We start from the raw sequence: 27,740 nt of genomic DNA on the forward strand, positions 1-27,740 counted from the left end.
GTCTTGCTGCCGAATTTTTATGCATTGAATACACAAGGATAAAGCTTTGGAACTCGGATTTGGTGAGTGGCCGCTCATCCTTCTTGTTAAATAAAATCAATATTTGCTGAGATCACCCTTATTTGCTGAGATCACAAGAACGAACATAGCGAATATGCAAATTTCACAAACATAGGACACATATTCGTCCATATATTCCCAAAATATTGCAAATTTTAATATAGCCCTGCCGATCATCACTAATTTCACATAGATTTCTCTACCATTATTGAACTTTGCATTTTGTTAATTGATAAAGATGACCTATTATTGAAAGCATTCTTATTCAGCAGCATTTTTTCCTAACCGGTCTAAAACTTTTCCACAGTACTCTATTCAGTGTATAGTACTAGTACTTTTATATAGACACTGTATGGCAATATTATTTGAGCCTGGAATTTCAATGGTACCGTAACACTGTAAAGATTAGATGTTATAAGCACTGTGAATTATTATTATTATGGCCATTCTATGACACTTGTGTTTAGTATGACAGTATTATGGAGGCACTGTATGGCACTGTTATTTGAGCACTGCATAGCCGTACCATCTAGACACAATATGGCAATATTCTAGAGATGAGCGAACTTACAGTAAATTTGATTCGTCCCGTAAATTTGTTCAGCTTTCAGGTGCTCCGGTAGGCTGGAAAAGGTGGATACAGTCCTAGGAGACTCTTTCCTAGGACTGTATCCACCTTTTCCAGCCCACCGGAGCACCTGAAAGCTGAACTAATTTATGCAGGATAAGTCATCAACTGCCGAGCCGAGAAGTTTGTGACAAATCGAATTTACTGTAAGTTCGCTCATCTCTACAATATTCTTTTAGCACATTACAGCAATACTGTATTGTATACGGCACTATTCTGTGTTCTCTCTTTATGGCACTTTATGCAGGCACTGTATGGTACTGTTGTTTCAACACTATATTGTTCACTCAGGGCAAACTGGGGCACTAAGGGCAAACTGATTATAGGTGCCGTATTAGGACATTTTAGAAACTATAGAAGGAGCTGTAAAAAAAATGGCAATGACTATATACTGTCTAGTTAAACGTTTTCTCAATATTTTATCCTTATTTGATATAATATAGGGAATAAACTTGAGTGGAGGCCAGAAGCAGCGTGTGAGTCTGGCCCGAGCAGTATATCACAATACAGACGTCTACATCCTCGATGACCCTCTCTCTGCCGTTGACGCTCATGTGGGGAAACACATATTTGAGAAGGTGGTTGGCCCCAACGGTTTACTAAAAGACAAGGTAAAATGCAGATTATACAGCCAAGTTCTGTGATATCATATTAATATGGAAAGCAATCCACAAAAATAAGATGACATCAACAAAAATCGCTCTGTTGTGGTCATTGAGGTAACAAAATGGCCGTCATCAGTCTATTCAACTCTCATAAGAAAATTTTTAAATATGGTCTGGTGGTATTGCTCTGGTTTAGCACAAATTTCTATATATTCCATGTTTGTCTACTAATCGCACCTCTTTCTAGACCCGAGTCCTGGTCACTCATAGTGTAAGCTTTCTAAAGCACACAGAAGAGATAGTGGTATTAGTGAATGGCAGCGTTACTGAAATCGGCTCCTACCAAACATTATTGGCAAACAATGGAGCTTTCGCAGAGTTCCTCAGGACGTACGCTAAGCAAGACCATGCCAAGGACTCAGAACCGACAGGTAGAGTCATGACTATATCAGGAGGTGCAGTATCCCAATGTTTGTAGGTCGTATTGCTTCCTGGTTGTTGGATGAGATAAGCAATTTTATGTGGAAGACGTTCAGTAAAAGTTACCCATTAGGCCAAAAACCCTTTGAGTCCCTATGTCTTGGTTTTCAAGGGCCAAGGGCCTTCCAACATACCAGACACCTACGCTGGGGTGTGCCCCGGGGGGAAACCAAGACTATCACCTAAAGTGTGACCACCCCTGAGCAACTTGTTCCAGCCTTTAGGAATGCAGATACCCCTGCAGAAACCCTACAGCCTGTCTGTGTTCAGCCGTAGCACTGAAAGGCCTAGCCAACCCACAGGTTCTATTCCCTAAAAGGGGTATTCCGCTGCCCCAGCTGGAGCTGGAGTAGACGGTGGGGGTCGTGACGTCACGCCACGCTCCCTCAATGCAAGTCTATGGGAGGGGGCGTGGCGGCTGTCACGCCCCCTCCCATACACTTGCATTGAGGGGGAGTGGCGTGAGTGCACAATGGGGTGTGGCCATGATGTCACAACCCCCGCTACCCTCACTCAACCTTCTAAAAGGACACCAGGTGCTGCACAGAGATCGCGGGGGTCCCAGCTTATCCCCTATGATCTGGATGGGGGAAAAGATGTCTAGGGGCGGAGTACCCCTTTAGCGTTCCTCCTGGGCTATTGCAGAAGTTTATACAAGCAGGGGAAATTTCAAGTTGTAGTTTTACGTGATCATCATACATTGTCTTAGCCTTCATCTGGTTTTCTTATTGTCCGCCTTGCAGTGCTACAAGATGCAGGTGAAGAAGATGGCGGTGAAGATACAGTACAGAGTGCAGAAGTAGCAGAAGACATTGTGACAATGACACTTAAGAGAGAGAACAGTCTACACAGGAGGAAGCTTAGCAGGTGAGTCGGGATGACTTAAGACACCGAGATTTAAGTCCAAAGTCCAAAGTTTTGTCATTTATGTAATGGTATTGGTTCTGAACCACATCTAACCTGTGCCTTATGGTTTCTGTTATATCTGCACCTGCCCTTCTTCCAGTATCAATGGCACCTTAAGGAAGTCTCTGAAGGATGTAAAAAAGGAGAAAGGAGAAGACAAGGAAAAATTAGCAGCGGGACAACAACTTATTGAAAAGGAAAACGTGGAGATAGGAAAGGTACTGACGATTTTACCTAAAGTGCTTTTCCCTGCACATTTCCAACTCTTGTGAAGCGTTCTGCTTAATCAAGTTACGGCTTTTATTTTTCAATTAGCTGAGTACCCAGTATTGCCCGGGCTCTCCCTACCTAACCCTTGTGGGTAAGGAAAAGCAACAATGACGCTTTTGCCCTCACTTCAGCCACATATTCCTACCTCACATCCATCCTCATATCCTACCTCACATCCATCCTCATATCCTACCTCACATCCATCCTCATATCCTACCTCACATCCATCCTCATATCCTACCTCACATCCATCCTCATATCCTACCTCACCTCCATCCTCATATCCTACCTCACATCCATCCTCATATCCTACCTCACATCCATCCTCATATCCTACCTCACATCCATCCTCATATCCTACCTCACATCCATCCTCATATCCTACCTCACATCCATCCTCATATCCTACCTCACATCCATCCTCATATCCTACCTCACATCCATCCTCATATCCTACCTCACATCCATCCTCATATCCTACCTCACATCCATCCTCATATCCTGTCCTCATATTCCGGCCTCATATCCTGTCCTCCTATTCTGGCCTCATTTCCCAATTTTATATTCTATCCTCATATGCAATTCTCATATCTCGTCCCCATGTCCTGACCTCATATCCCATCCTCATTTCTCACCTACCTCACCCAGTACCTACCTACCAGCCAGCAGGATGTTTAAAAGCAATCTCTGCAGCCCAAGAGTTATGTGATCAGGAAATGTCTCGGAAGTCCCATAGACTTGAATGGGACTTTAGAAAAAAAAAGCTGACCTCCCATAAGGTGGTTGACTAGGGTTCATTTAACTGTACTATATTTTATTTGACATTTAAATAACATCTGTACTAAGTTTCATCAAAATATCTCCAGCCATTTTTTGGAAGTTATGCTGGAACAACATGTTGAGTTATAGATAGATGGATAGATTAAAAATAAATAAATACAGCAGCACTTTCAGTTAGGAAAGATTATGGTGCAGGGTGCAAGCCACTCATAAGAATCAAGTCCATCGATTCATCAATGTCCATAAAAATAGAATTTAGTGCAGCACTCCATAGTATGAAAAAAGGTGATATTTATTATTATCACAAAAAGTGAATACAGCAGCGACGTTTCGATCCTCTCCAGGATCGTTCTCAAGCAACTAACAACAGATCTAAGGTGCAATTTATACACAGCAAACTCATAATTCTCAATTAATCAGTGCAATAAAGTGCATTAAGTGCAATTAAGGTACAGTATAGAAATATTGTACAATCTATGTGACTACGTACATTAACAAAACATTGAGTGCACAGTAGTGTGTTTCGATATCAGATGATAAAACATAAAGTGTCACTCAGTTAAAAAGCGAGGTTAAAAACAAATATCAACCAGAGGAGCCATTTAATTAAAATATAATAAAGTTACATTTCTTCTAAACATGTGCGGCATCATATGCGGGTGTCTTGGTGTTCCGGAAGCACAGTCCGCTATTGTGCCGCCCCTAATGTGACAGATCACCAATCCGAGACTCAAGAATAGATCACATGTGTAGAGCGTCATAATGGTTATTCGTGCGCATACAAATAAAGCTGTGCGCATGCGCATGTGTGTGTAGAGGCAACCTCCGCCATCTTACTAAAGGTTGCATACAGAAAAAACTGCGCGCATGCGCATATATGCAAAGAGGCAATCTCCACCATATTACTGAAGGGCATCTGTGACAACATGTGCAATCACCCTTATAATACCCTAATATCCTCAGTGCTAAGGTTTATATATATTTCTATCTAATGGATGCACGACCGGGATCCCACCCCGGAGCACAGGTGGTCTCAACCCAGTCCTGTATGCCTCTGAAGAAAAATAATCAAAATAGAAATATAGAAAATATAAAATAACAAAAAAAAAAATATATATATATATATATATATATATATATATATATATAAATGAACAAAATAAATGAAAAAAATAATAAAAATAATAATTGAAAAAAATGTAATATAGAAATGAAAAAAACATAAAACACATATACTGGAGGGAATATCTAGGTCCACCATTCACACCTGTTGACACTCAAATGAGGAAAAAAATGTATATACAGTAGTTGTCACTGAACCAGTAGATGAATATTCCTGGGAGTATCGTTGGTGGCTGTACACCACTGAACGTGTACCCCTGGAGCACCAACATGGGACATCCCAGGTCTCCCTGGGGTGGCCCGTGTGCATTAACATCCACCTAAAGGTTCTGGTCACTGTCTTTCGGCAGTATTTGCACCAACGTGACTATGTCCTGCCATGTGATAGATAGACAGATAGCTATAGATAAGTCAGATATTATCTATCTATCCATCCAACATCAAATGGGTAACTTCTTCACTTCTTCTTTAGTTTTGATAAATCTCATCTATTGTATCTCTTTCTTGCAGGTGAAATTCTCTCTGTATATGAAATACCTTCGCGCTATTGGATGGTGTTACACCACCTGGATTTTGGTTACCTACATTTTTCAGAATGTTGCCTTAGTTGGACGCAATATTTGGCTCAGTGAATGGACATCGGACTCTGTGACTTATTTTAATCAGACCTATCCGACCTCACAGAGAGACTTGCGGGTTGGTGTGTTTGGAGCCCTGGGGGTGGCACAAGGTAACCTTTTTTAAATTCTATTGAAGGGTTTATTGAAAAAATACAATGCTCACATGCTCTGTTAGGACACATGGACGTCATAGAAGATGGTCCCTGTTGAAAAGTCCTTTGGTGGTAGACTTAACTCTAACAGGCTCAACCCACCAATGCATTGCATAGACAATCCTTCATTTTTATACCTGTTGCAATGGAAACATTTTGTAGGTCACTGGTTCCACCAGCAAAATCAGCTGGGGCGCCGAGAATGAACTCGTATCTGAGAGGGCTTATCTTCGATTAGGCAACCCCTTTTCTCACATATTCCACTATTGTGTGCTAATAATTTTTTCCATGGAGGTAGTAATGAGTTGTATATGTATCTTTTTCAGCTATTTTTGTGTTCCTCAGCGCTTTTCTGATTGCGGCCGGTACAGTGCGTGCATCGCGGCTACTCCATTCACAACTCCTTCGAAATATCCTGCACGTTCCTATGCAGTTCTTTGACACCACTCCATCTGGGCGTATTGTCAACAGGTTTGCCAAGGTCGGTTCCATTCATTTTCCTTCAACTCTTCCGAACGCTGGAGCTGGCACCGGGAGCTCGTGATATCATTGCCCCGCCCCCTCATGACATCACACCCCGCCCCCTTAATGCAAGTCTATGGGAGGGGGCATGGCGGCTGCCACGCCCCCTCCCATAGACTTGCATTGAGGGGGCAGGACGTGAAATCATGAGGGGGCAGGGCTATGATTTCACGAGCTCCCGGCTCCAGTGTTCGGAACAGTTTGTTCCAAACGCTGAGCAGCGGAGTACCCCTTTAAGGTAAATTCAGTTTTTAGATTCTACAAGGACAACATGTAGCCCATACTTGCCAAATCGCATGATCAATATTTGCAGATGATACTAAACTGGGTAAGGTGATCACCACAGAGCGGGATAATATGATAACATAATATTACAGAGGGATCTGGGGAAGCTGCAGGCTTGGGCACAGACATGGCAAATGAAATTTTATGTGGTGAAATGTAAGGTTATGCACTTGGGCCGTAAAAACAAAATGTACAATTATGTGCATTAGGAAAAACTTTATGAAAAGGACTTGGGGGGTACTGGTGGACTGAAAGCTAAACTTTAGTGACAGGGCCAGGTAGTGGCTGCCAAGGCTAATAAAGTCATGGGATGTATCAAAAGAGACATAGAGGCTCATGATAAGGATATAGTTTTGCCTCTGTAAAAATCATTAGTCAGACCACATATGGAGTATTGTGTCTAATTTTTGGCACATGTATATAAGAGGGACATGGAGGAACTGGAGAAGGTGCAGAGGAGAGCGACAAAGATTTTGTCCGTTACATTTAAATGAATTAGGTGCGGCGGGGGTCAGGCGGGAATACATCAGCGGACGGTTTTTTAATTCACCCTCCGGCTCTTGCTGTCGTATCCCCAAAACGTGGTGTGAATACACCCTTAGGGGCGATTTGATTACATTGTACAAATATATGAATTGACAGTACAGAGATCTTTCTAGTGATCTTTTTTTACCTAGGCCGATAACCATGACAACGGGGCATCCTCTACATCACAGACAGATTCTTTACTGTAAGAGCAGTGAGACTATGGAACTCTCTGTCACATGATGTTGTTGACTCAATAAACAAGTTCAAGGGGGGCCTGGATGTTTTTATAGAGAGTAATAACCTTACAGGTTATGGATACAAGATTTATGGGGATAGAACGTTGATCCAGGGATTTACTCTGATCGCCATATTGGGGTCAGAAGGAATTTTTCCTCTGTTATGGGGCAATTGGCATCAGCCTCATGTTTTTTTTTTTTTTTTTTTTGCCTTCCTCTGGATCAACACAGTAGGGTTCTATGTTGAACTTGATGGACTTTTGTCTTTTTCAACCTTATTAACTAGATAACTATGATGGGCAGCTGCTGCCAGCCACTGGGGTATTTTTTCTTACATTAGGGCTCGGCAGCTTTAAATTTTGCCATTTTTAGAAAACCACCTTATCTTCACCTTATTTACTTGTAGGACATCTTCACTGTGGATGAAACCATTCCCTTGTCCTTCCGATACTGGATCGAGTGCTTCTTGGAAGTCATCAGCACTCTGTTTATTATCTGCTTCGCCACGCCCATTTTTGCTGCTGTCATCGTACCATTGGCCATTTTCTATTATTTTGTCCAGGTAAGTTAAGCATCTGGTTGAGTTCTTGATCCTTTATTGTGTGATGACTTTTCTAACAGGTCCCCTCATGTGGTGATAAATGTGGTGGAAATATTTTGGAAGTGATAACTTGATGCCAGACTGACACCTTCCTTTGCAGCAGTAAAGAATGCACGACCTGTACCCACATCTTACCAACAGACAAGGTCCACAATCCCAATATACAGCTGTATTACTAAATTACTGACACTTTGTGCATTCTCCAAATCGGTACATATTATACAAAATACAGTACATGGAGCCCTACAGAAAATTACAATTGGAAAACTAAACAGAAACTAAAATCCAGTATGAATCTTCACAAACATGCAATAAAAAAGAAATCTTGACACCCCCGTGGGCAAACATTTCTCTGGCCCAAGACAAAGGACTACATATTTACAAACCTTAAAGGGGTATTCCAGGCCAAAACTTTTTGTTATATATCAACTGACCCTGGAAAGATAAACAGATTTGTAAATTACTTCGATTAAAAAATCTTAATCCTTCCAATAGTTATTAGCTTCTGAAGTTGAGTTGTTGTTTTCTGTCTAACTGCTTTCTGATGACTCACGTCCCGGGAGCTGTGCAGTTCCTATGGGGATATTTTCCCATCATTCGCAGCTCCCGGGACGTGACATCCTCATTGAGCAGTTAGACAGAAAACTTCAGAAGCTAATAACTATTGGAAGGATTAAGATTTTTTTTATAGAAGTAATTTACAAATCTGTTTAACTTTCCGGAGCCAGTTTTTGCCTGGAATACCCCTTTAAGGGTGCGTTCACATTACGGAATTCCCGCGGAATTCCACGAGCGGAACTCCGCAGTGTGAACTTAACATTAGTGTGAATGGGTCTCCGCGAGACCCGTTCAAACTGCGGAATTTCCGCAGCGGACAATTCCACTGCTGAAATTGTTCCGCGCAAAGAAAGAACATTGTTCATTCTTTGCGCAGATTCCGCGAGCACTGCATAGCTGTCAATGGTGACAGTGCCCCCCGGCCCTAGCACCCGAAGCACCCCTAGCGGTGGTCGCCAGGCGGAACCTCCGCTCGTGGGGATTCCGCAGTGTGAACGCACCCTTATGCTAAAAGGGGTACTCCAGTGGAATTTTTTTTTTTAAATCAATTGGTGCCAGAAAGTTAAACAGATTTGTAAATTACTTCTATTAAAAAATCTCAATCCTTCCAGTACTTCCAGCTCCAAGGAAGTTCTTTTCTTTTTGAATTTCTTTTCTTTCTGACCACAGTGCTCTCTGCTGACACTTTTGTCTGTTTTAGGAACTGTCTAGAGCAGTATAGGTTTGCTATGGGGAATTGCTCCTGCTCTGGACAGTTCCTGAAATGGACAGAGGTGTCAGCAGAGAGCACTGTAGTCAGACAGGAAAGAAATTCAAAAAGAAAAGAACTTCCTGTGGAGCATACAACAGCTGATAATTACTGGAAGGATTAAGATTTTTTAAAAGAAGTCATTTACAAATCTGTTTAACTTTCTGGCAACAGTTGATTTAAAAAAAATTGTTTCCCACCGGAGTACCCTTTTAATGGTCATCATAAGAATGATGGGGGGTGCTTTATGTTCTTTCAGTTTTAAGGTTGGGTTATTCCTGATTGAAATGCTCTTCATGATTGGTACCGTGTGACATTTGTTTTCCTGTGTATTTGTATCATCGATATTGTTCTCCTGTCCATTCTGTGGAGCTGTTGTGTATTCTTTTATTCAAACTTCAATAAAATGAGTTTAAAAAAAAAAAAAAATGATGGGGGAGGGACATTTGGGAATCCAAATAGATAATATCATTCCAGTCATTAAAGAGGTTATCCAGGCTTAGAAAAACATCTTTTTTTTCACCACAAGTGTCCTCAGGCTGTGTGTGGCGTTACAACTCATCTACAACAAGAATATAGTACATGGATAATGCACACAGTGATGTCGCAATAGGGGGATAACAGGCACAGCAAGGATAAAGTGCAGGGATAATGGACTCAATGATGTCACTAGCACAGTAAAGTTAAAGGGGTATTCCAGGAAAAAAACTTTTTTTTATATTTCAACTGGCTCCAGAAAGTTAAACAGATTTGTAAATTACTTCTATTAAAAAAAATCTTAATCTTTTCAGTACTTAGGAGCTTCTGAAGTTAAGGTTGTTCTTTTCTGTCTAAGTACTCTCTGATGACACTTGTCTCGGGAAACGCCCAGTTTAGAAGAGGTTTGCTATGGGGATTTGCTTCTAAACTGGGCGTTTCCCGAGACAGGTGTCATCAGAGAGGACTTAGACAGAAAAGAACAACCTTAACTTCAGAAGCTCATAAGTACTGAAAGGATTAAGATTTTTTAATAGAAGTAATTTACAAATCTGTTTAACTTTCTGGAGCCAGTTGATATATATATATATAGATATATATATATATATATATATATATATATATATATATATATATATATATATAAGTTTTTTCCTGGATAACCCCTTTAAAGTACAGGGATTAAACATACAGTAATGTCACAATAGTGGGATAACATGCACAGTAAGGATATAGGGGGAGATTTATCAAAACCTGTGCAGAGGAAAACTTGCCCAGTTGCCCATAGCAACCAATCAGATCGCTTCTTTCATTTTTCACAGACCTTCATAAATATGAAAGCAGCAAGCTGATTGGTTGCTATGGGCAACTGGGCAAGTTTTCCTCTGCACAGGTTTTGTTAAATCTCCCCCATAGTGCAGTACAGTATTATCCCTGTATGTGAACATCACTGTAAAAGGTCACACTATTGTGATATTACTGTGTGCATTATGCACACAGTGCAAGATAACCCAGTAAAGTTATAGGGGGAGATGTATCAAAACCTGTCCAGAGGAAATGTTGCCCAGTTGCCCATAGCAACCAATCAGATCGCTTCTTTCATTTTTCAGAGGCCTTTTCAAAAATGAAAGAAGCGATCTGATTGGTTGCTATGGGCAACTGGTCAACTTTTCCTCTACACAGGTTTTGATAAATCTCCCTCATAGTACAGGGATATTGCACACAGTAATATCACAATACAGTAGTGTGACCCTTCACAGTGATGTTCACATACAGGGATAATGCACACAGTGATGTCACTGTCCTTTATCCCTATGCCCTTTAATTGTGCTTGTGTCTTTAGAGGTTTTATGTCACCACCTCACGTCAGCTGAGACGTCTGGACTCAGTCACAAGGTCCCCCATCTATTCTCACTTTGGGGAGACAGTCTCCGGTCTATCAGTCATCCGGGCGTATGGGCATCAACAGAGATTCCTCCAGCACAATGAAGATGTTATAGACCTCAATCAAAAGAGCGTTTACTCCTGGATTGTCTCCAATAGGTAATGAATCCATAAGTCACGTGAAATCTTGTGATACTTATTGATACTCACTCCTATCGTGTGATCCTTTCTACAGGTGGCTGGCCATTCGTCTTGAATTTGTAGGGAACCTGACGGTGTTCTTTGCTGCCCTTTTTGCTGTACTAGCTCGTGGCACCGTGGACAGTGGGACTGTTGGGCTATCCATTTCCGCGGCACTCAATGTAAGTCAATGTGAGTGAGACAGATTTTGTATCAGTGCCAATGCACGTCCATATTGGTCCTACAGTGTCCCACTACATGGATTCCCAGTATTTTTTTATCCCCAGTGTTGTTGGGCACGTAACTCCAACATCAGCACATAAAGTGTTACTCTCTCCCCCCCCCCTCCCCATAATCCAGTTCTAGTACTTTTTTTTTTTACTAATGTTGCACTGTATGTAATGTAACAAGTAATGAGCAACATTTAGAGGAAGGGATTTATAAAAACCTGCGCAAAGGAAAGGTTAAAGGGGTTATCCAGGAAAAAAAAAAAAAATTATATATCAACTGGCTCCAGAGAGTTAAACAGATTTGTAAATTACTTCTATTAAAATTTTTTAATCCTTTCAGTACTTATGATCTGCTGAAGTTGAGCTGTTCTTTTCTGTCTAAGTGCTCTCTGATGACACGTGTCTCGGGAACCGCCCAGTTTAGAAGCAAATCCCCATAGCAAACCTCTTCTACTCTGTGCAGTTCCCGAGACAAGCAGAGATGTCAGCAGAGAGCACTGTTGCCAGACAGAAAAGAACAACTCAACTTCAGCAGCTGATAATTATTGGAAGGAGTAAGATTTTTTTAATAGAAGTAATTTACAAAACTGTATAACTTTCTGGAGCCAGTTGGTATATGAAAAAAAGTTTTTTCCTTGAATACCCCTTTAACCAGTTGCCTAAAGCAACCAATCAGATGACTTCTTTCATTTTTTTAGGGGCCTTTTCAAAAATAAAAACAGCCATCTGACTGGTTGAATGGACAACCGGTCAATTTTTCCTCTGCACTGGTTTTGATAAATCTCCCCCATAATGAATATTATGAAGGTGACATCTGTTGGTTAAAATGTGTAATGCAGAGCAAATATTCCGGTTTATTGTGTGGTGACATGGGGGGTGTTAGCCCATACATGGTCCGAGGTGGAGACAGCTTCACCTGGGACAGCCAGGCAAGGGGGGAGGGTAGGTAAGAAACACACCGATGCTGGGTTAAGGATAACTGCCTTTTACTGAGGCAGGTGTAGGTGGTACAACACACAGTACAGAACAGAGTAGAAGGGATGCAGTGTAACCCTTGGGAGCCCTGTTGTCTTGCTGGGATTTATGGTGCTTTTCACACGCTTGAATTACATGAGATTTGAGACTTGAAGGTATCCCACACTGACTAGGATTCTGACAAGGTCCAATAACTAACACCGCCAGGGTATGGCTCACCAACCGTACAGGGTAACACTTGCAGAATGGCGGTTTGACTTGATTTTGAGTTTTTCTTCAGGCTTCCCTCTTGATCACCTCACACTTCTTCAACCTCCTTTCCACACCGTAGCTCACATGGAGCTCTGCACAGTAGCTTAGCTCACTCTCAGCTGGTCTGGGGCAATTTCTTTCCTCTTATACAATATACAGATGAATTTGTGGGTTCCCATTGGGTAACAGGGGTCACGTGATGACTCTGCATCTCCTTCTTAAAGGTACAGTACACACATAATACAAAAATAGAGTTAATACAGTAAATATAATAAAGTGCATAACCATAGTAAACAACAGAATAGTAGGCCCAACACAGGAGCAGCAGCATGCCCGAGGAGATCCGCATCCCATGGGACAGCCTTTGGTGCTGGGAGACCCCAATTGTACAGTACAATATTACTTCAGCCAAGAGCCAGTCTGTACCACTTTAGAGGAGAATTGTGTACTGTGACCCCCCGACCTACGATGGTCCCCACCATACGATCATTTCAACATGCGATGGCCTCTCAGAGGCAACATCAACATACGATGCTTTTGTATGTCGGGGCCATCGCATAAACGGCTATCCGACAGCGCAGACTGCTTCAGCTGCCACCGGATAGCCGTTTACGGTGCCCCGTGTGGTCCGTTGACGATCACTTACCTGTCCTCGGGGCTCCAGCGCGTCCTCTTCAGGATCCCCTCCATCGTCGGCGCTCTTCATCGTCGTCATCACGTCGCTGCACACGCCGTCCCGTCATGCAATAGGAGCAGCGTGCGTAGCGACGTGATGGCGGCGACGGAGAGCGAGGATGCCGGGGAAGCAGAGGCCTTGCCGGAGCGTCGGGGACACCCCGGGGACGCGGCAACAGCGATGGACGGCGACATCCAGGGTAGCGGTGATGAGCGGTGACAGTTTGGAGCGGCGGGGACACGTGAGTACAACCTCCAATACCAGTGGTCTTCAACCTGCGGACCTCCAGATGTTGCAAAACTACAACTCCCAGCATGCCCGGACAGCCGTTGGCTGTCCGGGCATGCTGGGTGTTGTAGTTTTGCAACATCTGGAGGTCCGCAGGTTGTAGACCACTGTCCTATACTTTACATTGCACGGATCCCTCAACATACGATGGTTTCAACAAACGATGGTCCATTTGGAACCGATTACCATCGTATGTTGAGGGACCACTGTATTGGGACTAAGAGTAATATTTAACTCCTACTTGTACTACAATGTTAGCTGTAGCTAATTGTATATTTCCTTCCTTACCTTTTCTTCTTTATATGAGAAATCCGGAGATAACCAGCTTTAAAAAAAAAGGTGTTGTACGTAACGCAAGTTTTATTGTTAAATTTTTTTAATTTATTTTTTAAGCTAATTATATGACACCACTCATATCAGGGTATCTTATGCCAAGTGACGGTAAGGAAGGACACATCTGTATAAAATATATATTCAGCCTTTTCAGCAGTCTTTTTTTAGCCCAGACGGCCAGCTACCTCATCTACCCCTGTAACGGCGAGGCTCTCAGACAGCCCGGCCTGCTAGGAGCTGTAATAGAAAAAGAGAACATCTATGGGGACCCCTTGTGCCCATGAACCATGCCAAAACCCTGACACCATGAACTACATAGGTATAAGCATCTTATCAACAATCCCATATTTTATAAGGTTGTTTATTTTTTTTACTTTTTTCAGATTACCCAGACCCTGAACTGGTTAGTGCGGATGACGTCTGAACTAGAGACCAACATTGTCGCTGTTGAGCGTGTGGATGAATACATTAATGTAGAGAACGAAGTAAGATCAATGACTGACACTGCGGGTAATGTCTCTGTAACATAGATATGTTTCTAAGACATCAGTGCACTTCACATGTTAAAGATATCCCTATACTAGAATGTTAATACATATTAAACGCATCTGTACAACTGTAAAATTCAGTGTTTTTTTGTTATGTTCACTAATCAGGCAGAGTGGGTGACTCAGCGGCGCCCCCCACAGAACTGGCCGGACAAAGGCGTTGTGCAGTTTGTGGATTACAAGGCGCGTTATCGCTCTGAGTTAGATCTTGTTCTTCATGGGATTTCCTGCACTGTTGACAGTATGGAGAAGGTAAGGAGGGATATATGACATGTAATCTGGAAATTACAGGGAGACTGTCTCACACGGCCATGATCAAGCCTTACTGGCCATATAATAGCTGTGTGAGACAGCCGAAATGTAGCTGCTTGTAACACAAGATGTATAAAGCCATGCACGGATTCATCTGAAGGGATGGAGTGCTGCTGATTTTTTGGTTCTTTGTATACTGGAGGGCATCTAACCCGAGTTCTACCAGCCTGCACCCCGACCACTACAGTGGTTGTGCTGCTCTCCTGTGAAGTGTAATAAGACAGATAGATATGAGATAGATATAGATAGATAGATATGAGATAGATAGATAGATAGATATGAGATAGATAGATATGAGATAGATATGAGATAGATAGATAGATAGATATGAGATAGATAGATATGAGATAGATAGATATGAGATAGATAGATAGGAGATAGATAGATATGAGATAGATAGATATGAGATAGATAGATAGATAGATATGAGATAGATAGATAGGAGATAGATATGAGATAGATAGATATGAGATAGATAGATAGATAGATAGATAGATAGGAGATAGATAGATATGAGATAGATAGATATGAGATAGATAGATAGATAGATAGATATGAGATAGATAGATAGGAGATAGATATGAGATAGATAGATAGATATGAGATAGATATGAGATAGATAAATAGATATGAGATAGATATGAGATAGATATAAGATAGATAGATAGATAGATATGAGATAGATAGATATATATGAGATAGATAGATATGAGATAGATAGATAGATAGATATGAGATATATTGATAGATAGATATGAGATAGATAGATATGAGATAGATAGATAGATATAGGTAGATATGAGATAGATAGATACTTGTCTCACCTACAGCTCAGATAGAACACTCTATGTAACTTCATCTTTCTCTCAGGTTGGAATAGTGGGAAGGACGGGAGCCGGAAAATCTTCACTTACGAACTGTCTCTTCCGGATCATCGAGGCGGCAGGAGGGAAGATTGTCATTGATGGTTTGGACATCTCCACCATTGGCCTCCATGATCTGCGCAACAAACTGACTATAATTCCTCAGGTAATTCACTATATAACCAAACCCATCATTTACGGATGACTAGATGGTTATTATACAGTATACCAGAAAATCTATTATGTACAATATTTTGCTTTAAATTATTTTTGCTTTGTAACATAATTTCCCATTTTTTACTAAAATATTGTGCATACCAAAGATTCCACTGAGGAGTATATCTGCTCAGACTGACACACACAGAACAGCCATAACATTAAAACCCTTAACAGATAAAGTCTATAATATTGATGAGCTGGTGGACTGGATCATAGAGCAATGCCTAATCTGCCTAACTATTGTACAGACCAAGTGCCCCCCTTTTACACAGCGGGATTCCTTAAAAGGGTACTCCGCCACTAGACATGTTATTCCCTATCCAAAGTGCAGCAGCCAGGCTCCCCCCCCCCCCCCCCCCCCCCCCGGGGATAAAATGTCTAGGGGCAGAGTACTCCTTTAATAGCAGTGTGGACCCGCACAGATGCTGTGAATAAGTGATAAAGGTCCACTTTAAAGGATATGCTACTAACACCTCTATACCAGAAGAAATCTTCAGAGGTCTTTTGCTGCAAAACTACAACTCCCAGCATGCTGGGAGTTGTAGTTTTGCAACAGCTGGAGTCACCCTGGTTGAGATTTAAAGGGGTATTTTTATATCAACTGGCTCCAGAAAGTTAAACAGATTGGATAAATTAATTCTATTAAAAAATCTTAGTCCTTCCAATAATTATCTGCTGCTGAAGTTGAGTTCTTTTCTGTCTGACAACAGTGCTCTCTTGTGCTTGTCTCAGAAACTGCACAGAGAAGAAGAGGTTTACTATGGGGATTTGCTTCTACTCTGGACAGTTCCCGAGACAGGTGTCATCAGAGAGCACTTAGACAGAAAAGAACAACTCAACTTCAGCAGCTCATAAGTACTGAAAGGATTAAGATTTTTTAATAGAAGTAATTTACAAATCTGTTTAACTTTCTGGAACCATTTGAGATATATATATATATATATATATATATATATATATATATATATATATATAAGTTTTTTTCCTGGATAACCCCTTAAAGGGTCAGAGCCATTTTGGCACCATGAGAGAGACCTACACAATATTGGTACTAGTTGGTGTATAGTCCTTTTTGCAGTTAGCAAACATAACACTAGATGGCAGCAGTTACACACGAAAAGACACTGCGACTGAGGATTGTTTACTTAGCGGAAATAAAAATGACATCTGCGTTTCTCCACTATATTGATGTTCGGTGAGATTTCCTGGCAAGACTTCCCTTGTAAAATTACATTTCACAGGCAGCTTAATGGCGTGTGGAGATCTAATATCTAAGGATTACGCCGCGCACATGCAGCGCTCAGAATATTGTTAGCTGCTGCCAACATTTCAACTTATTGTACAACAAATACCTTTTGTTCTGCAAGATGGAAACTATTACAATGCCCAAAAAATGGTGTGATGTGAGCACAATGGCTGCTCCCCCCCCCCCCCCCCCCAATTTTACTGAGAAAGAAACGTGAAGTATAAACTGACCCCTCCCCCCCCCCAACTTATTGTGGTTCAAAGGGGTACTCCGGTGGAAAACAAATATATTTCAAATCAACTGGTGCCGGTAAGTTAAACAGATTTGTAAATTACTTCTATTTAAAAATCTTAATCCTTCCAGTACTTATCAGCTGATGTATACTACAGAGGAAGTTGTGTAGTTCTTTCCAGTCTGACCACAGGGCTCTCTGGTGACACCTCTGTCCGTGTCAGGAACTGTCCAGAGTGGGAGAGGTTGGCTATGGGAATTTGCTTGTACTCTGGACAGTTCCTGACATACAAATACTAACTGGGCCTACATTATTTGCAAGTTGAGACACCAAGACTATGGGGGAGATTTATCAATAAAGTTGCCCAGTTGCCCATAGCAACCAATCAGATCGCTTGTTTCATTTTTCACAGGTCTTGTTAAGAATGAAAGAAGCCATCTGATTGGTTGCTATGGGCAACTGGGCAACTTTACCTGTGCTCAGGTTTTAATGAATCTCCCCCATTATATGTGCCTGCTTTATTTACAGGGAGAAACAAGCCAGCGGTACTATCTGTGCTTACATCATTTTTGTGGAGACACAAGGAGAGAAGTACCGTAATACAGTATATGGGGGAGATTTATCAAAACCTGTCAGAGGAAAAGTTGCTGAGTTACCCATAGCAACCAATCAGATTACTACTTTCATTTTTGAAAAGGCCTCTGAAAAATGAAAGAAGCGATCTGATTGGTTGCTATGGGCAACTCTGGACAGGTTTTGATAAATCTCCCCCTATGTGTCTACATTATTTATAGGGAAAAACTTTGTATATGATTTCTGAATAATTCGGGTACGGTTGAAAGGGTTGGTAGTGGGACAAAAAAGTTACAATAAAAAAGTCAAAATTTTGTTTATATTTTCCACTACAGTTTAGCTATTGTAAACCAATGGTGATATTATTTTCTGGGTATCTAGGAATCCTTTGGCCTTTTCACTTAGACTGTGTCATGTTCCCTTATAGGACCCGGTGCTGTTCTCTGGGACACTGAGGATGAATTTGGACCCATTTGATCAGTACACGGATGAGGAGGTCTGGAAAGCTCTTGAACTTTCTCACCTTAAACCGTATGTAGAAGGACTGCAGGAAAAGCTTTTCTATGAAGTGAGCGAAGGAGGAGAGAACCTAAGGTACCCCTAACCTAAGGTACCCCTAACCTAAGGTACCCCTAACCTAAGGTACCCCTTTAATACAAGACAGAAGACTCTCCGCACTGCGCAGCAGTGCGGAGAGTCTTCTGTCTTGTATTAAAGGGGTGCTCCTGTGAAATTATTATTATTATTTTTTTAAATCAACTGGTACCAAAAATCTAACCAGATTTGTAAATTACTTCTATTAAAAAATCTTAATCCTTCCAGTACTTATCAGCTGTTGTATGCTCCACAGGAAGTGGCATTTCTTTCTGTATTTATTTTCTGTCTGACCACAGTGCTCTCTGCTGACACCTCTGTCCGTGTCAGGAACTGTCCAGTGTAGGAGCAAATCCCCATAGCAAACCTCTCCTGCTCTGGACAGTTCCTGACACGGACAGAGGTGTCAGCAGAGAGCACTGTGGTCAGACAGAAAAGAACTACTGGAAAATATATACAGCTCACCCTCGTAGTGTTCGGTCTCTGCTGCTCATCCAGTCTGGGTGCACGGGAAACGTGGTCGCTCCACGAGGCAACAATACAGGAAGAGATCACTTGAAAAAATCCATAGTGAAAAGCTCCGGCACTTCCAGAGTGGATAAAAAAAGTATAGAATTTATTCAATCTCCGTGGAGGTAAAAAAAAAACATGCATAGAAGGCAGGAAAATTTGATAAAAATCGACGCGTTTCGTTAGCCTTTGTCAAGGTATGAACTCTTTAGCCTTAAGACACAAATAAATAGTAAATCTTCCAAAGAAAAGAACTACACAACTTCCTCTGCTGTATACAGCAGCTGATAAGTTCTGAAAGGATTAAAGGGGTACTCCGGTGAAAACCTTTTTTCTTTTAAATCAACTGGTGGCAGAAAGTTAAACATATTTGTAAATTACTTCTATTAAAAAATCTTGATCCTTCCAGTACTTATTAGCTGCTGAATGCTACAGAGGAAATTCTTTTTGGAACACTGATGACATCACGAGCACAGTGCTCTCTGCTGACATCTCTGTCCATTTTAGCAACCGTGCATAGCAGATGTATGCTAAGGGCAGCATGGTGGCTCAGTGGTTAACACTGCTGCCTTGCAGTGCTGGGGCCTTGGGTTCAAATCCCACTAAGTACAACAATAAATAAAGCGTTATTATTATTATAATAACGTCAGCAGAGAGCACTGTGCTCGTGATGTCATCAGAGAGCATTCCAAAAAGAAAAGAATTTCCTCTGTAGTATTCAGCAGCTAATAAGTACAGGAAGGATTAATATTTTTTAATAGAAGTAATTTACAAATATGTTTAACTTTCTGCCACCAGTTGATTTAAAAGAAAAAAGGTTTTCACCGGAGTACCCCTTTAAGATTTTTTAATAGAAGTAATTTACAAATCTGTATAACTTTCTGACACCAGTTGATTTAAAAAAATAAAAAAAAATAAAAAAAATTGTTTTTACCCCTTTAATACCCGGGGTCTTTGGCAAGTCGTAAAATATAACTTGCCAAAGTAACTTTTCTTTTTCCAAATTAAAAAAATGTGATTTTGAGGAAATTTTATAGACGCACGCTATATCAACGTGCTTCTACCTTTTAAACCACTTTACTCCAAATTGGGCCTTATTTATATTTAAAAAAAAAAATAATCTTCTATCGTTCCGTGCAGTGTCGGTCAGAGGCAGCTGGTGTGTCTGGCTCGGGCGCTGCTTCGGAAATCCAAGATCCTCGTTCTGGATGAAGCCACGGCCGCCGTGGACCTGGAGACCGATGATTTAATCCAGAGGACCATCCGCAGTGAATTCGCAGATTGCACGGTGTTGACCATTGCCCATCGGTTGCACACTATCATGGACAGTAACAAGTGAGAGCTTTTATTACCCCTTATCCGTAGTCACAGTCTATTAGGCATCTAGTTGCCCAACCTGGTAAGGCTGGGTTCACACCAAGTTTTTGCAATGCAGTTCCCGTATACGTTCTCAATTTGAAAACCGTACGGAACCGTATTGAAAACCGTATGCATTGACTCTCCATTGAAAACCGTATGTCAAAAGATGCATCAGGTTGTGTCCGTTTTGTGTCTTGTATGGTTTTGTCAGTTTTTTTCCCCATACCCAAAAACGTAGCCTACCATGGTTTATGATCTGGGTGAAAAACCGTATTGAAACGTATACGTTTTTTTTAACATGGGAGTCAGTGGGAACCGTACAGAACCGTATGTGCATATGATTCCATCTGGTTTTCACCATACGGTTTTTGACTTTCCACTGTTTTTTTTCTTGGAATTTCAATCAAACAAGTAAAACTTTATTCATAATGGAGTGAAAAGTTTTAAAAAAGTATACTTTTTTTTTTCTTAAAAACGGGTGCAACCGGACATCATTTTTCTAACAGTATACGGTTTTCAAACGTATATGGATTAAAATTTGTACACATGTTTTGATACAGTTTAGGCTGCATTTACACCTCGTATATATAGACATTTCATTCTAAACCGTATGCCAACCGTAGCATCAGGTTGTATACGTTTTGCATCATTTACGGGTTTATACGGTTTTTAACGTTACACCAAACCGTAGTCTACTACGGTTTTGTGTCCCGGTCAAAAACCGTATCCAACCTGTATACGGATATCTTAAAATTGAGTTCTATGGTAACTGTATGTGCATATGTACGTTTTGGTCCGGTTTGGAGGCATACATTTTTTGTGCAGAAACGGGATATGGGAACTGTATTGCAAAAACATGGTGTGAACCCAACCTAAGACAGGTAGGGGAAAAAAGTCAATATCTGCTGTAACCAAACACTTGGCTCAGGTCGTGTTCACACATAGGGGGCATTTATTAGACCTAGATCATTACAAACTAGAATACTTATGTGCAAACCACAGGACTGCAAGATCTAGAAACTTTTTAACAATCTCCTCCTTACTTGCCGAGTGGGTGGGACTTTTGATGGAGGGGCGTGGTTTCAAATGAAGGGGCGTGACCACCCCAGTGCAACTAATTTACATTCGGTTATCTATACATAAAGCACATAGGCCCACATTTATCATTGCAGTGTAAGTGAAGCATGTTTTTACACCTTTTTTTTTGTGTGTGCTGATAATGTGTAGGAGCACCAAATTTATTAAAAGGTAAAAGAGCTTTGATAAATTTTGTGCAGGTCACATTTTCTGAAATTTCTGTCTACACATGTCTGAGCTGGTGTAGTTTTACAGACTTTTCAGTGGCTTTGCGCCTTTTTTTGCTCCTTTTTACAAAAAGGGGCAATGATAACTCCCTTCCATATCATGTCTATTGCCAAAATCAGTGGATTGCAACTCAAAATCAGTGGATTGCAACTCAAAATCAGTGGATTGCAACTCAAAATCAGTAGAAATGTGTAAACAAAAAGGGGCAAAAAAAGGCGCAAAAAACCCTGCTTGCTCCTTTTTTGCCCCTTTTTTAGACTCAAAAAACAGTCTAAAGACAATGATAAATGTGGGCCATAATTTGTGTGTATACATTTATCAATCTGAACAAGATATTTGCTCATAACAACCAATCACAGCTCAGCGTTCAGTTTACCAAAGCTTCTTAAAGGACAAGTATCATGTTAAAAAAAATGTTTCCCCTAAGATTGCGGGGGGCCTCAGCGCTCGGCTCTTCTTTACAGTGGTGCGTCACGACCTCTCCATATAGCTGTATGGGAGAACCGTTTGGCAATCTTCGGCTCTCCCATAGAAAAATGTAGAGGTGTCATGACGCACCGCTGTAGAGGAGAGCTGGGGCTCTAAACAGGAGATCGTGGGGGGGCTCCAGCGCTCGTACCCCCCCCCCATCTAAAATCATCCTTCAGATAGGGCAGTGTTTCCCAGCCAGTGTGCCTCCAGCTGTTGTAAAACTACAACTCTCAGCATGCTGGGAGATGTAATTTTGCAGCAGCTGGAGGCACCCTGGTTGGGAAACACTGAGGAAGGGGTTAAGTTTTTTTTTTTTACATGATACTTGTCCTTTAAGAAATAAAAGCTGAGCTGTTATTGGTTGTTATGGGTAAAGCAAGATAATTTGGTCTGGGACAGATTGATAAATTTATTCCATATTTTACACATAGACATACCAATAGTAATATACATATATATATATATATATATATATATATATATATATATATATATATATAAATATATATTATAGTAAAATAATAAATATAATTATTTACATATAGATAGACAGACAGAGAGAGAGACAGACAGACAGAGAAAGAGAGACAGAATGAGAGACAAGAGAGAGAGAGAGAGAGAAAGAGAGACACAGACAGTTAGAGAGAAACAGAGAGATAGATATACACACACACACACATATATATATATATACACACACACACACACACTCACACATATATATATATATATATATATATATATATATATATATACACACACACACACACTCACACATATATACACACACACACACACATATAGATGCAAGGATAAAGGCGACTGCTGCACTCCAAAAAATAGGGTATTTGTATTCCAGGAGAATACACATGCTATGTTTCCGTGGTCTCACACCACCATTTTCAAGCCACAGAAACGTAGCATGTGTATTTTCCTGGAATACAGCTACCCTATTGTTGCTACTTTGGAGTGCAGCAGTCACCTTTATCCTTGCATCTAAGTATTGGACCCAGGACTGGGGTCCCTGAGACCGCTTGAACCCTTCTATTTGTTTGCAGTGGGCTGTGCTGCTCTACTCTACAATATATGTAATTATAGATAGAAAATGAGCTGTACCTGAGAATTAGAGCACAATACATTCATTATCCTTCAGAGCTGCATTCCGAATTTGAGCTTAAAGGGGTATTCCAGGTATAACTTTTTTTTATATATATATCAACTGGCTCCAGAAAATTAAACAGATTTGTAAATTACTTCTATTAAAAAATCTTAATTCTTCCAATAATTATCAGCTGCTGAAGTTGAGTTGTTCTTTTCTGTCTGACAACAGTGCTCTCTGCTGACATCTCTGCTTGTCTCGGGAACTGCACAGAGTAGAAGAGTTTTGCTATGGGGATTTGCTTCTACTCTGGACAGTTTTCGAGACACGTGTCATCAGAGAGCACCTAGACAGAAAAGAACAACTCAACTTCAGCAGCTCATAAGTAATGAAAGGACTAAGATTTTTTTTAATAGAAGTTAATCACAAATCTGTTTAACTTTCTGGAGCTAGTTGAGATTATATAAAATAAATCCTGAGTACATTATTAAAATTATGTTCATAACAAACCATAACTATTCGGCTGCAGAAATTGATTGCGTTTCGTCTTCTTTTCAGAGTCATGGTGTTGGACTCAGGAAAGATAATAGAATACAGTAGCCCAGAAAAACTTCTGGCAGGTCAAGGACATTTTGCCTCCATGGCCAAAGATGCTGGCATTGACATCACGAGCGGCACATCAATATGAGAGTTGGAGAATGTAGATGTGGGATGATACGCCAGCAAGGACTCTCTAAGGACTTTCTGAGCCTCGGCCGCTGCAAACACGACACAAACTGTGAAGCTACATAAATAAATCTCATATAGGGGAAACTATTGTTGATTGGATTATAAGAGCAATGTTATGTGATGACACTGTATTTGTAGTAGCAGGTAAATAATAATGATTGTGCTGTATCTGGCATTGCATCTCAGCCCCACTCACCTGAATACTGCAATACCAGACAGAGTCAGGTGTGGTGCTGTTTCTGGACCTAACGTATTTGTCTAAATATCATTTATTAGCAGTTTCCCATCTTTAAGTTGTTACTCACATGCAGGGGAGGAAAAAATGTCATCCTGCCATCCACTCAGTCTCTGTCCTGTTCCCTTTAGTGCTGAGAACTGGGATGTCTGTGCAGCCTCAGTCAATCACACACTGTATCTCTCTGTGCACAGAGAAGAAGGGTGAGGGCTGCTCTCAGAGAGGGAGCTGGCCGGTAGTGAGAGCAGAGCTGCAATGGCTGCCTGGAAATGTAGTATTCATGCTACCATGGAGGGAAGGGTTGCAAAGAATATCAAACAGCCAGATAACACAACAGGAGCTACAGGAGCCATACATATCAGGCAGTATCATTTACAGGGAACATATCCAGGTAGTGTTGAGGCTTTGGAGCTTTTTATATGTACTTCCCTGGAGCACCCCTTTAATGTTGTGTCTGTATGGAGCTGGTGCAGTGTACAGATCCAGTATTGTAGTTGCCGCTGGAACCAGGAGGTAGTGTAAGAGGATGCCGGGCAGGAGGCGAAACGAGTGGGTGTAGAACTTGAGAAAGTCTCTTCAAAAGTTACAGTGGAACTTTAGTTGGTATGAAGAGGAAAGTTTCACAACTCTAACTTGTTGGCACCGGGTGCAGACACGCCTTAACCAAATGTTCCCTGCTACCTCACTTCTCTGTTGGAGAGATTACGGCCACCCTTGGTCCATTTTACATGTATTCTGGGAATGCCTTTTGCTCTTTTCCTTTTGGAGGAAAGTTTGGAAGTTGATGTCGCCATTTACAGACCAATTTTGCTTTTCTTCCCTGCCTTCTTCCCCTTGCTTCTACGTACACTCGTCATGCGTCCAGGGCTTGTGTTTCCGACCTTTAGAAGTGTGCAGAAACCCCTACTGTACTATTATAGATCCCAAAGATCCTGGACATACAGCGTATGGAGGAGCTCACCACTCACCTTCATCACCGGACAGGCCTCTTTACAAAGACTTGGTTCTTCTGGTCTGCCTGAACATTGCACATATATTGAGTGACTGAGACACCTCTCCTGGTCTTTTGACACCCTCTATCCCTCTCTCTTCCCCTGTTGCTGATATGGGTGTTGTCCTCGTTTTTAATTGTTTTCTATGTTGTTCTTTGTGGTCCTCTCTGTCTTGTCACATTGATCACCCTGGCCATGCTTACAGGCATGCCTTCTTGTTTATTAATATTGTCCCTGATCTTTGTTTGCATCCCTCTATATAGGAAAATTGTCCTAAACATAAAGAATTATAAACAAATAAAAAAAAGTAATGGATGCCAGAAGACGTCATCTGTGCTTCATTGGATTTATTTGTTCATTTTGCCATTGATTGTGTCTGATCAGTGTTTATTACTTGTCTCTGCAGATCTCCTGTGTGGTATATGATCACTTTATTCAATCTCAGTAAGGTGAAATATTCACTTACAGTGTGGTGGTAACTTCGGTATTCATGTTGTATTGATGGTCACTTTATGGTGGTGTCACAGTATGGTGGAGATTAGAGTTTGGTGAACTTACAGTAAATTGGTTTGTAATGAATGTTGCGGCTCGGTGGCGATACTAGTCATAGCATGGAAGTGCTACCCAGTCATGGTATGGCGGGGATATTATATTATGTAGACATGGTACGGTGGTGATATTATATTATGTAGACATGGTACGGTGGTGATATTATATTATGTAGACATGGTACGGTGGTGATATTATATTATGTAGACATGGTACGGTGGTGATATTATTATATTATCTAGACATGGTACGGTGGTGATATTATTATATTATCTAGACATGGTACGGTGGTGATATTATTATATTATCTAGACATGGTACGGTGGTGATATTATTATATTATCTAGACATGGTACGGTGGTGATATTATTATATTATCTAGACATGGTACGGTGGTGATATTATTATATTATCTAGACATGGTACGGTGGTGATATTATATTATGTAGACATGGTACGGTGGTGATATTATATTATCTAGACATGGTACGGTGGTGATATTATTATATTATCTAGACATGGTACGGTGGTGATATTATATTATGTAGACATGGTACGGTGGTGATATTATTATATTATCTAGACATGGTACGGTGGTGATATTATATTATCTAGACATGGTACGGTGGTGATATTATATTATGTAGACATGGTACGGTGGTGATATTATATTATGTAGACATGGTACGGTGGTGATATTATTATATTATCTAGACATGGTACGGTGGTGATATTATTATATTATCTAGACATGGTACGGTGGTGATATTATTATATTATCTAGACATGGTACGGTGGTGATATTATTATATTATCTAGACATGGTACGGTGGTGATATTATTATATTATCTAGACATGGTACGGTGGTGATATTATTATATTATCTAGACATGGTACGGTGGTGATATTATATTATGTAGACATGGTACGGTGGTGATATTATATTATCTAGACATGGTACGGTGGTGATATTATTATATTATCTAGACATGGTACGGTGGTGATATTATATTATGTAGACATGGTACGGTGGTGATATTATTATATTATCTAGACATGGTACGGTGGTGATATTATATTATCTAGACATGGTACGGTGGTGATATTATATTATGTAGACATGGTACGGTGGTGATATTATATTATGTAGACATGGTACGGTGGTGATATTATTATATTATGTAGACATGGTATGGTGGTGATATTATTATATTATGTAGACATGGTACGGTGGTGATATTATATTATGTAGACATGGTACGGTGGTGATATTATATTATGTAGACATGGTACGGTGGTGATATTATATTATGTAGACATGGTACGGTGGTGGTATTATATTATCTAGACATGGTACGGTGGTGATATTATTATATTATCTAGACATGGTACGGTGGTGATATTATTATATTATCTAGACATGGTACGGTGGTGATATTATTATATTATCTAGACATGGTACGGTGGTGATATTATTATATTATGTAGACATGGTACGGTCCTGTTAGCCACTCAACACATGGTAGTCATAATACATAGTCACAATAAAATGGCATAGTGAAAATGTGGTTTGTATTTGGATCCATTTTTTCAGTTCGCCTGTTCTGGATGACTGTTAACACTGTTTACACCACTTTTATGTATTGGTTCATATTACACCAGAACATAAGCCATTCCTATTTTTAGGAGTTTGGAGAGATGTGCAAAATCTGTATGTAACACTTTTTGAAAAAAAAAAAAAAAAAAAAAAGGCAAAAAATATAGAGAATTGTTAGATTCCAGTACTGCACAGTGTGCACACCACTGACCACCACCAGGCACCAATACCTTGTGTCAGTGCCACTATGAGCACCATTTATACTTAGCAATCGTGTCACAGGCAATTATTATTTTTTACGTTATCGCAACTCAACATCATAATTGCTCAATATGAGCGAATGTGTGACAAATAATTGACAAGTGTTAGGGTGTGTTCACATGGCGGAATTTCCGTGCGGAATTCCATTGT

At 40.6% G+C, this 27,740-nt stretch overlaps 1 protein-coding gene across 1 annotated transcript in view; it reads left to right on the plus strand.

The window, feature by feature from the left end:
* Nucleotides 1–24,683, plus strand: part of LOC130281575 (ATP-binding cassette sub-family C member 2-like) — a 68,385-nt gene extending 43,702 nt beyond the window's left edge. The window contains exons 18-32 of the mRNA XM_056528918.1: nt 1,132–1,299; nt 1,541–1,724; nt 2,517–2,640; nt 2,780–2,897; nt 5,362–5,581; nt 5,950–6,104; nt 7,601–7,756; nt 10,921–11,120; nt 11,197–11,323; nt 14,279–14,380; nt 14,552–14,695; nt 15,626–15,784; nt 18,316–18,482; nt 20,133–20,327; nt 23,785–24,683. Coding sequence (XP_056384893.1) covers nt 1,132–1,299; nt 1,541–1,724; nt 2,517–2,640; nt 2,780–2,897; nt 5,362–5,581; nt 5,950–6,104; nt 7,601–7,756; nt 10,921–11,120; nt 11,197–11,323; nt 14,279–14,380; nt 14,552–14,695; nt 15,626–15,784; nt 18,316–18,482; nt 20,133–20,327; nt 23,785–23,914 — 2,349 coding nt within the window. The 3' untranslated portion in view covers nt 23,915–24,683. The remainder of the gene's footprint in view (nt 1–1,131; nt 1,300–1,540; nt 1,725–2,516; nt 2,641–2,779; nt 2,898–5,361; nt 5,582–5,949; nt 6,105–7,600; nt 7,757–10,920; nt 11,121–11,196; nt 11,324–14,278; nt 14,381–14,551; nt 14,696–15,625; nt 15,785–18,315; nt 18,483–20,132; nt 20,328–23,784) is intronic.
* Nucleotides 24,684–27,740: the final 3,057 nt, after the last annotated feature.

The sequence above is a fragment of the Hyla sarda genome, chromosome 7, assembly GCF_029499605.1.
Source record: "Hyla sarda isolate aHylSar1 chromosome 7, aHylSar1.hap1, whole genome shotgun sequence".
Taxonomy (NCBI): domain Eukaryota; kingdom Metazoa; phylum Chordata; class Amphibia; order Anura; family Hylidae; genus Hyla; species Hyla sarda.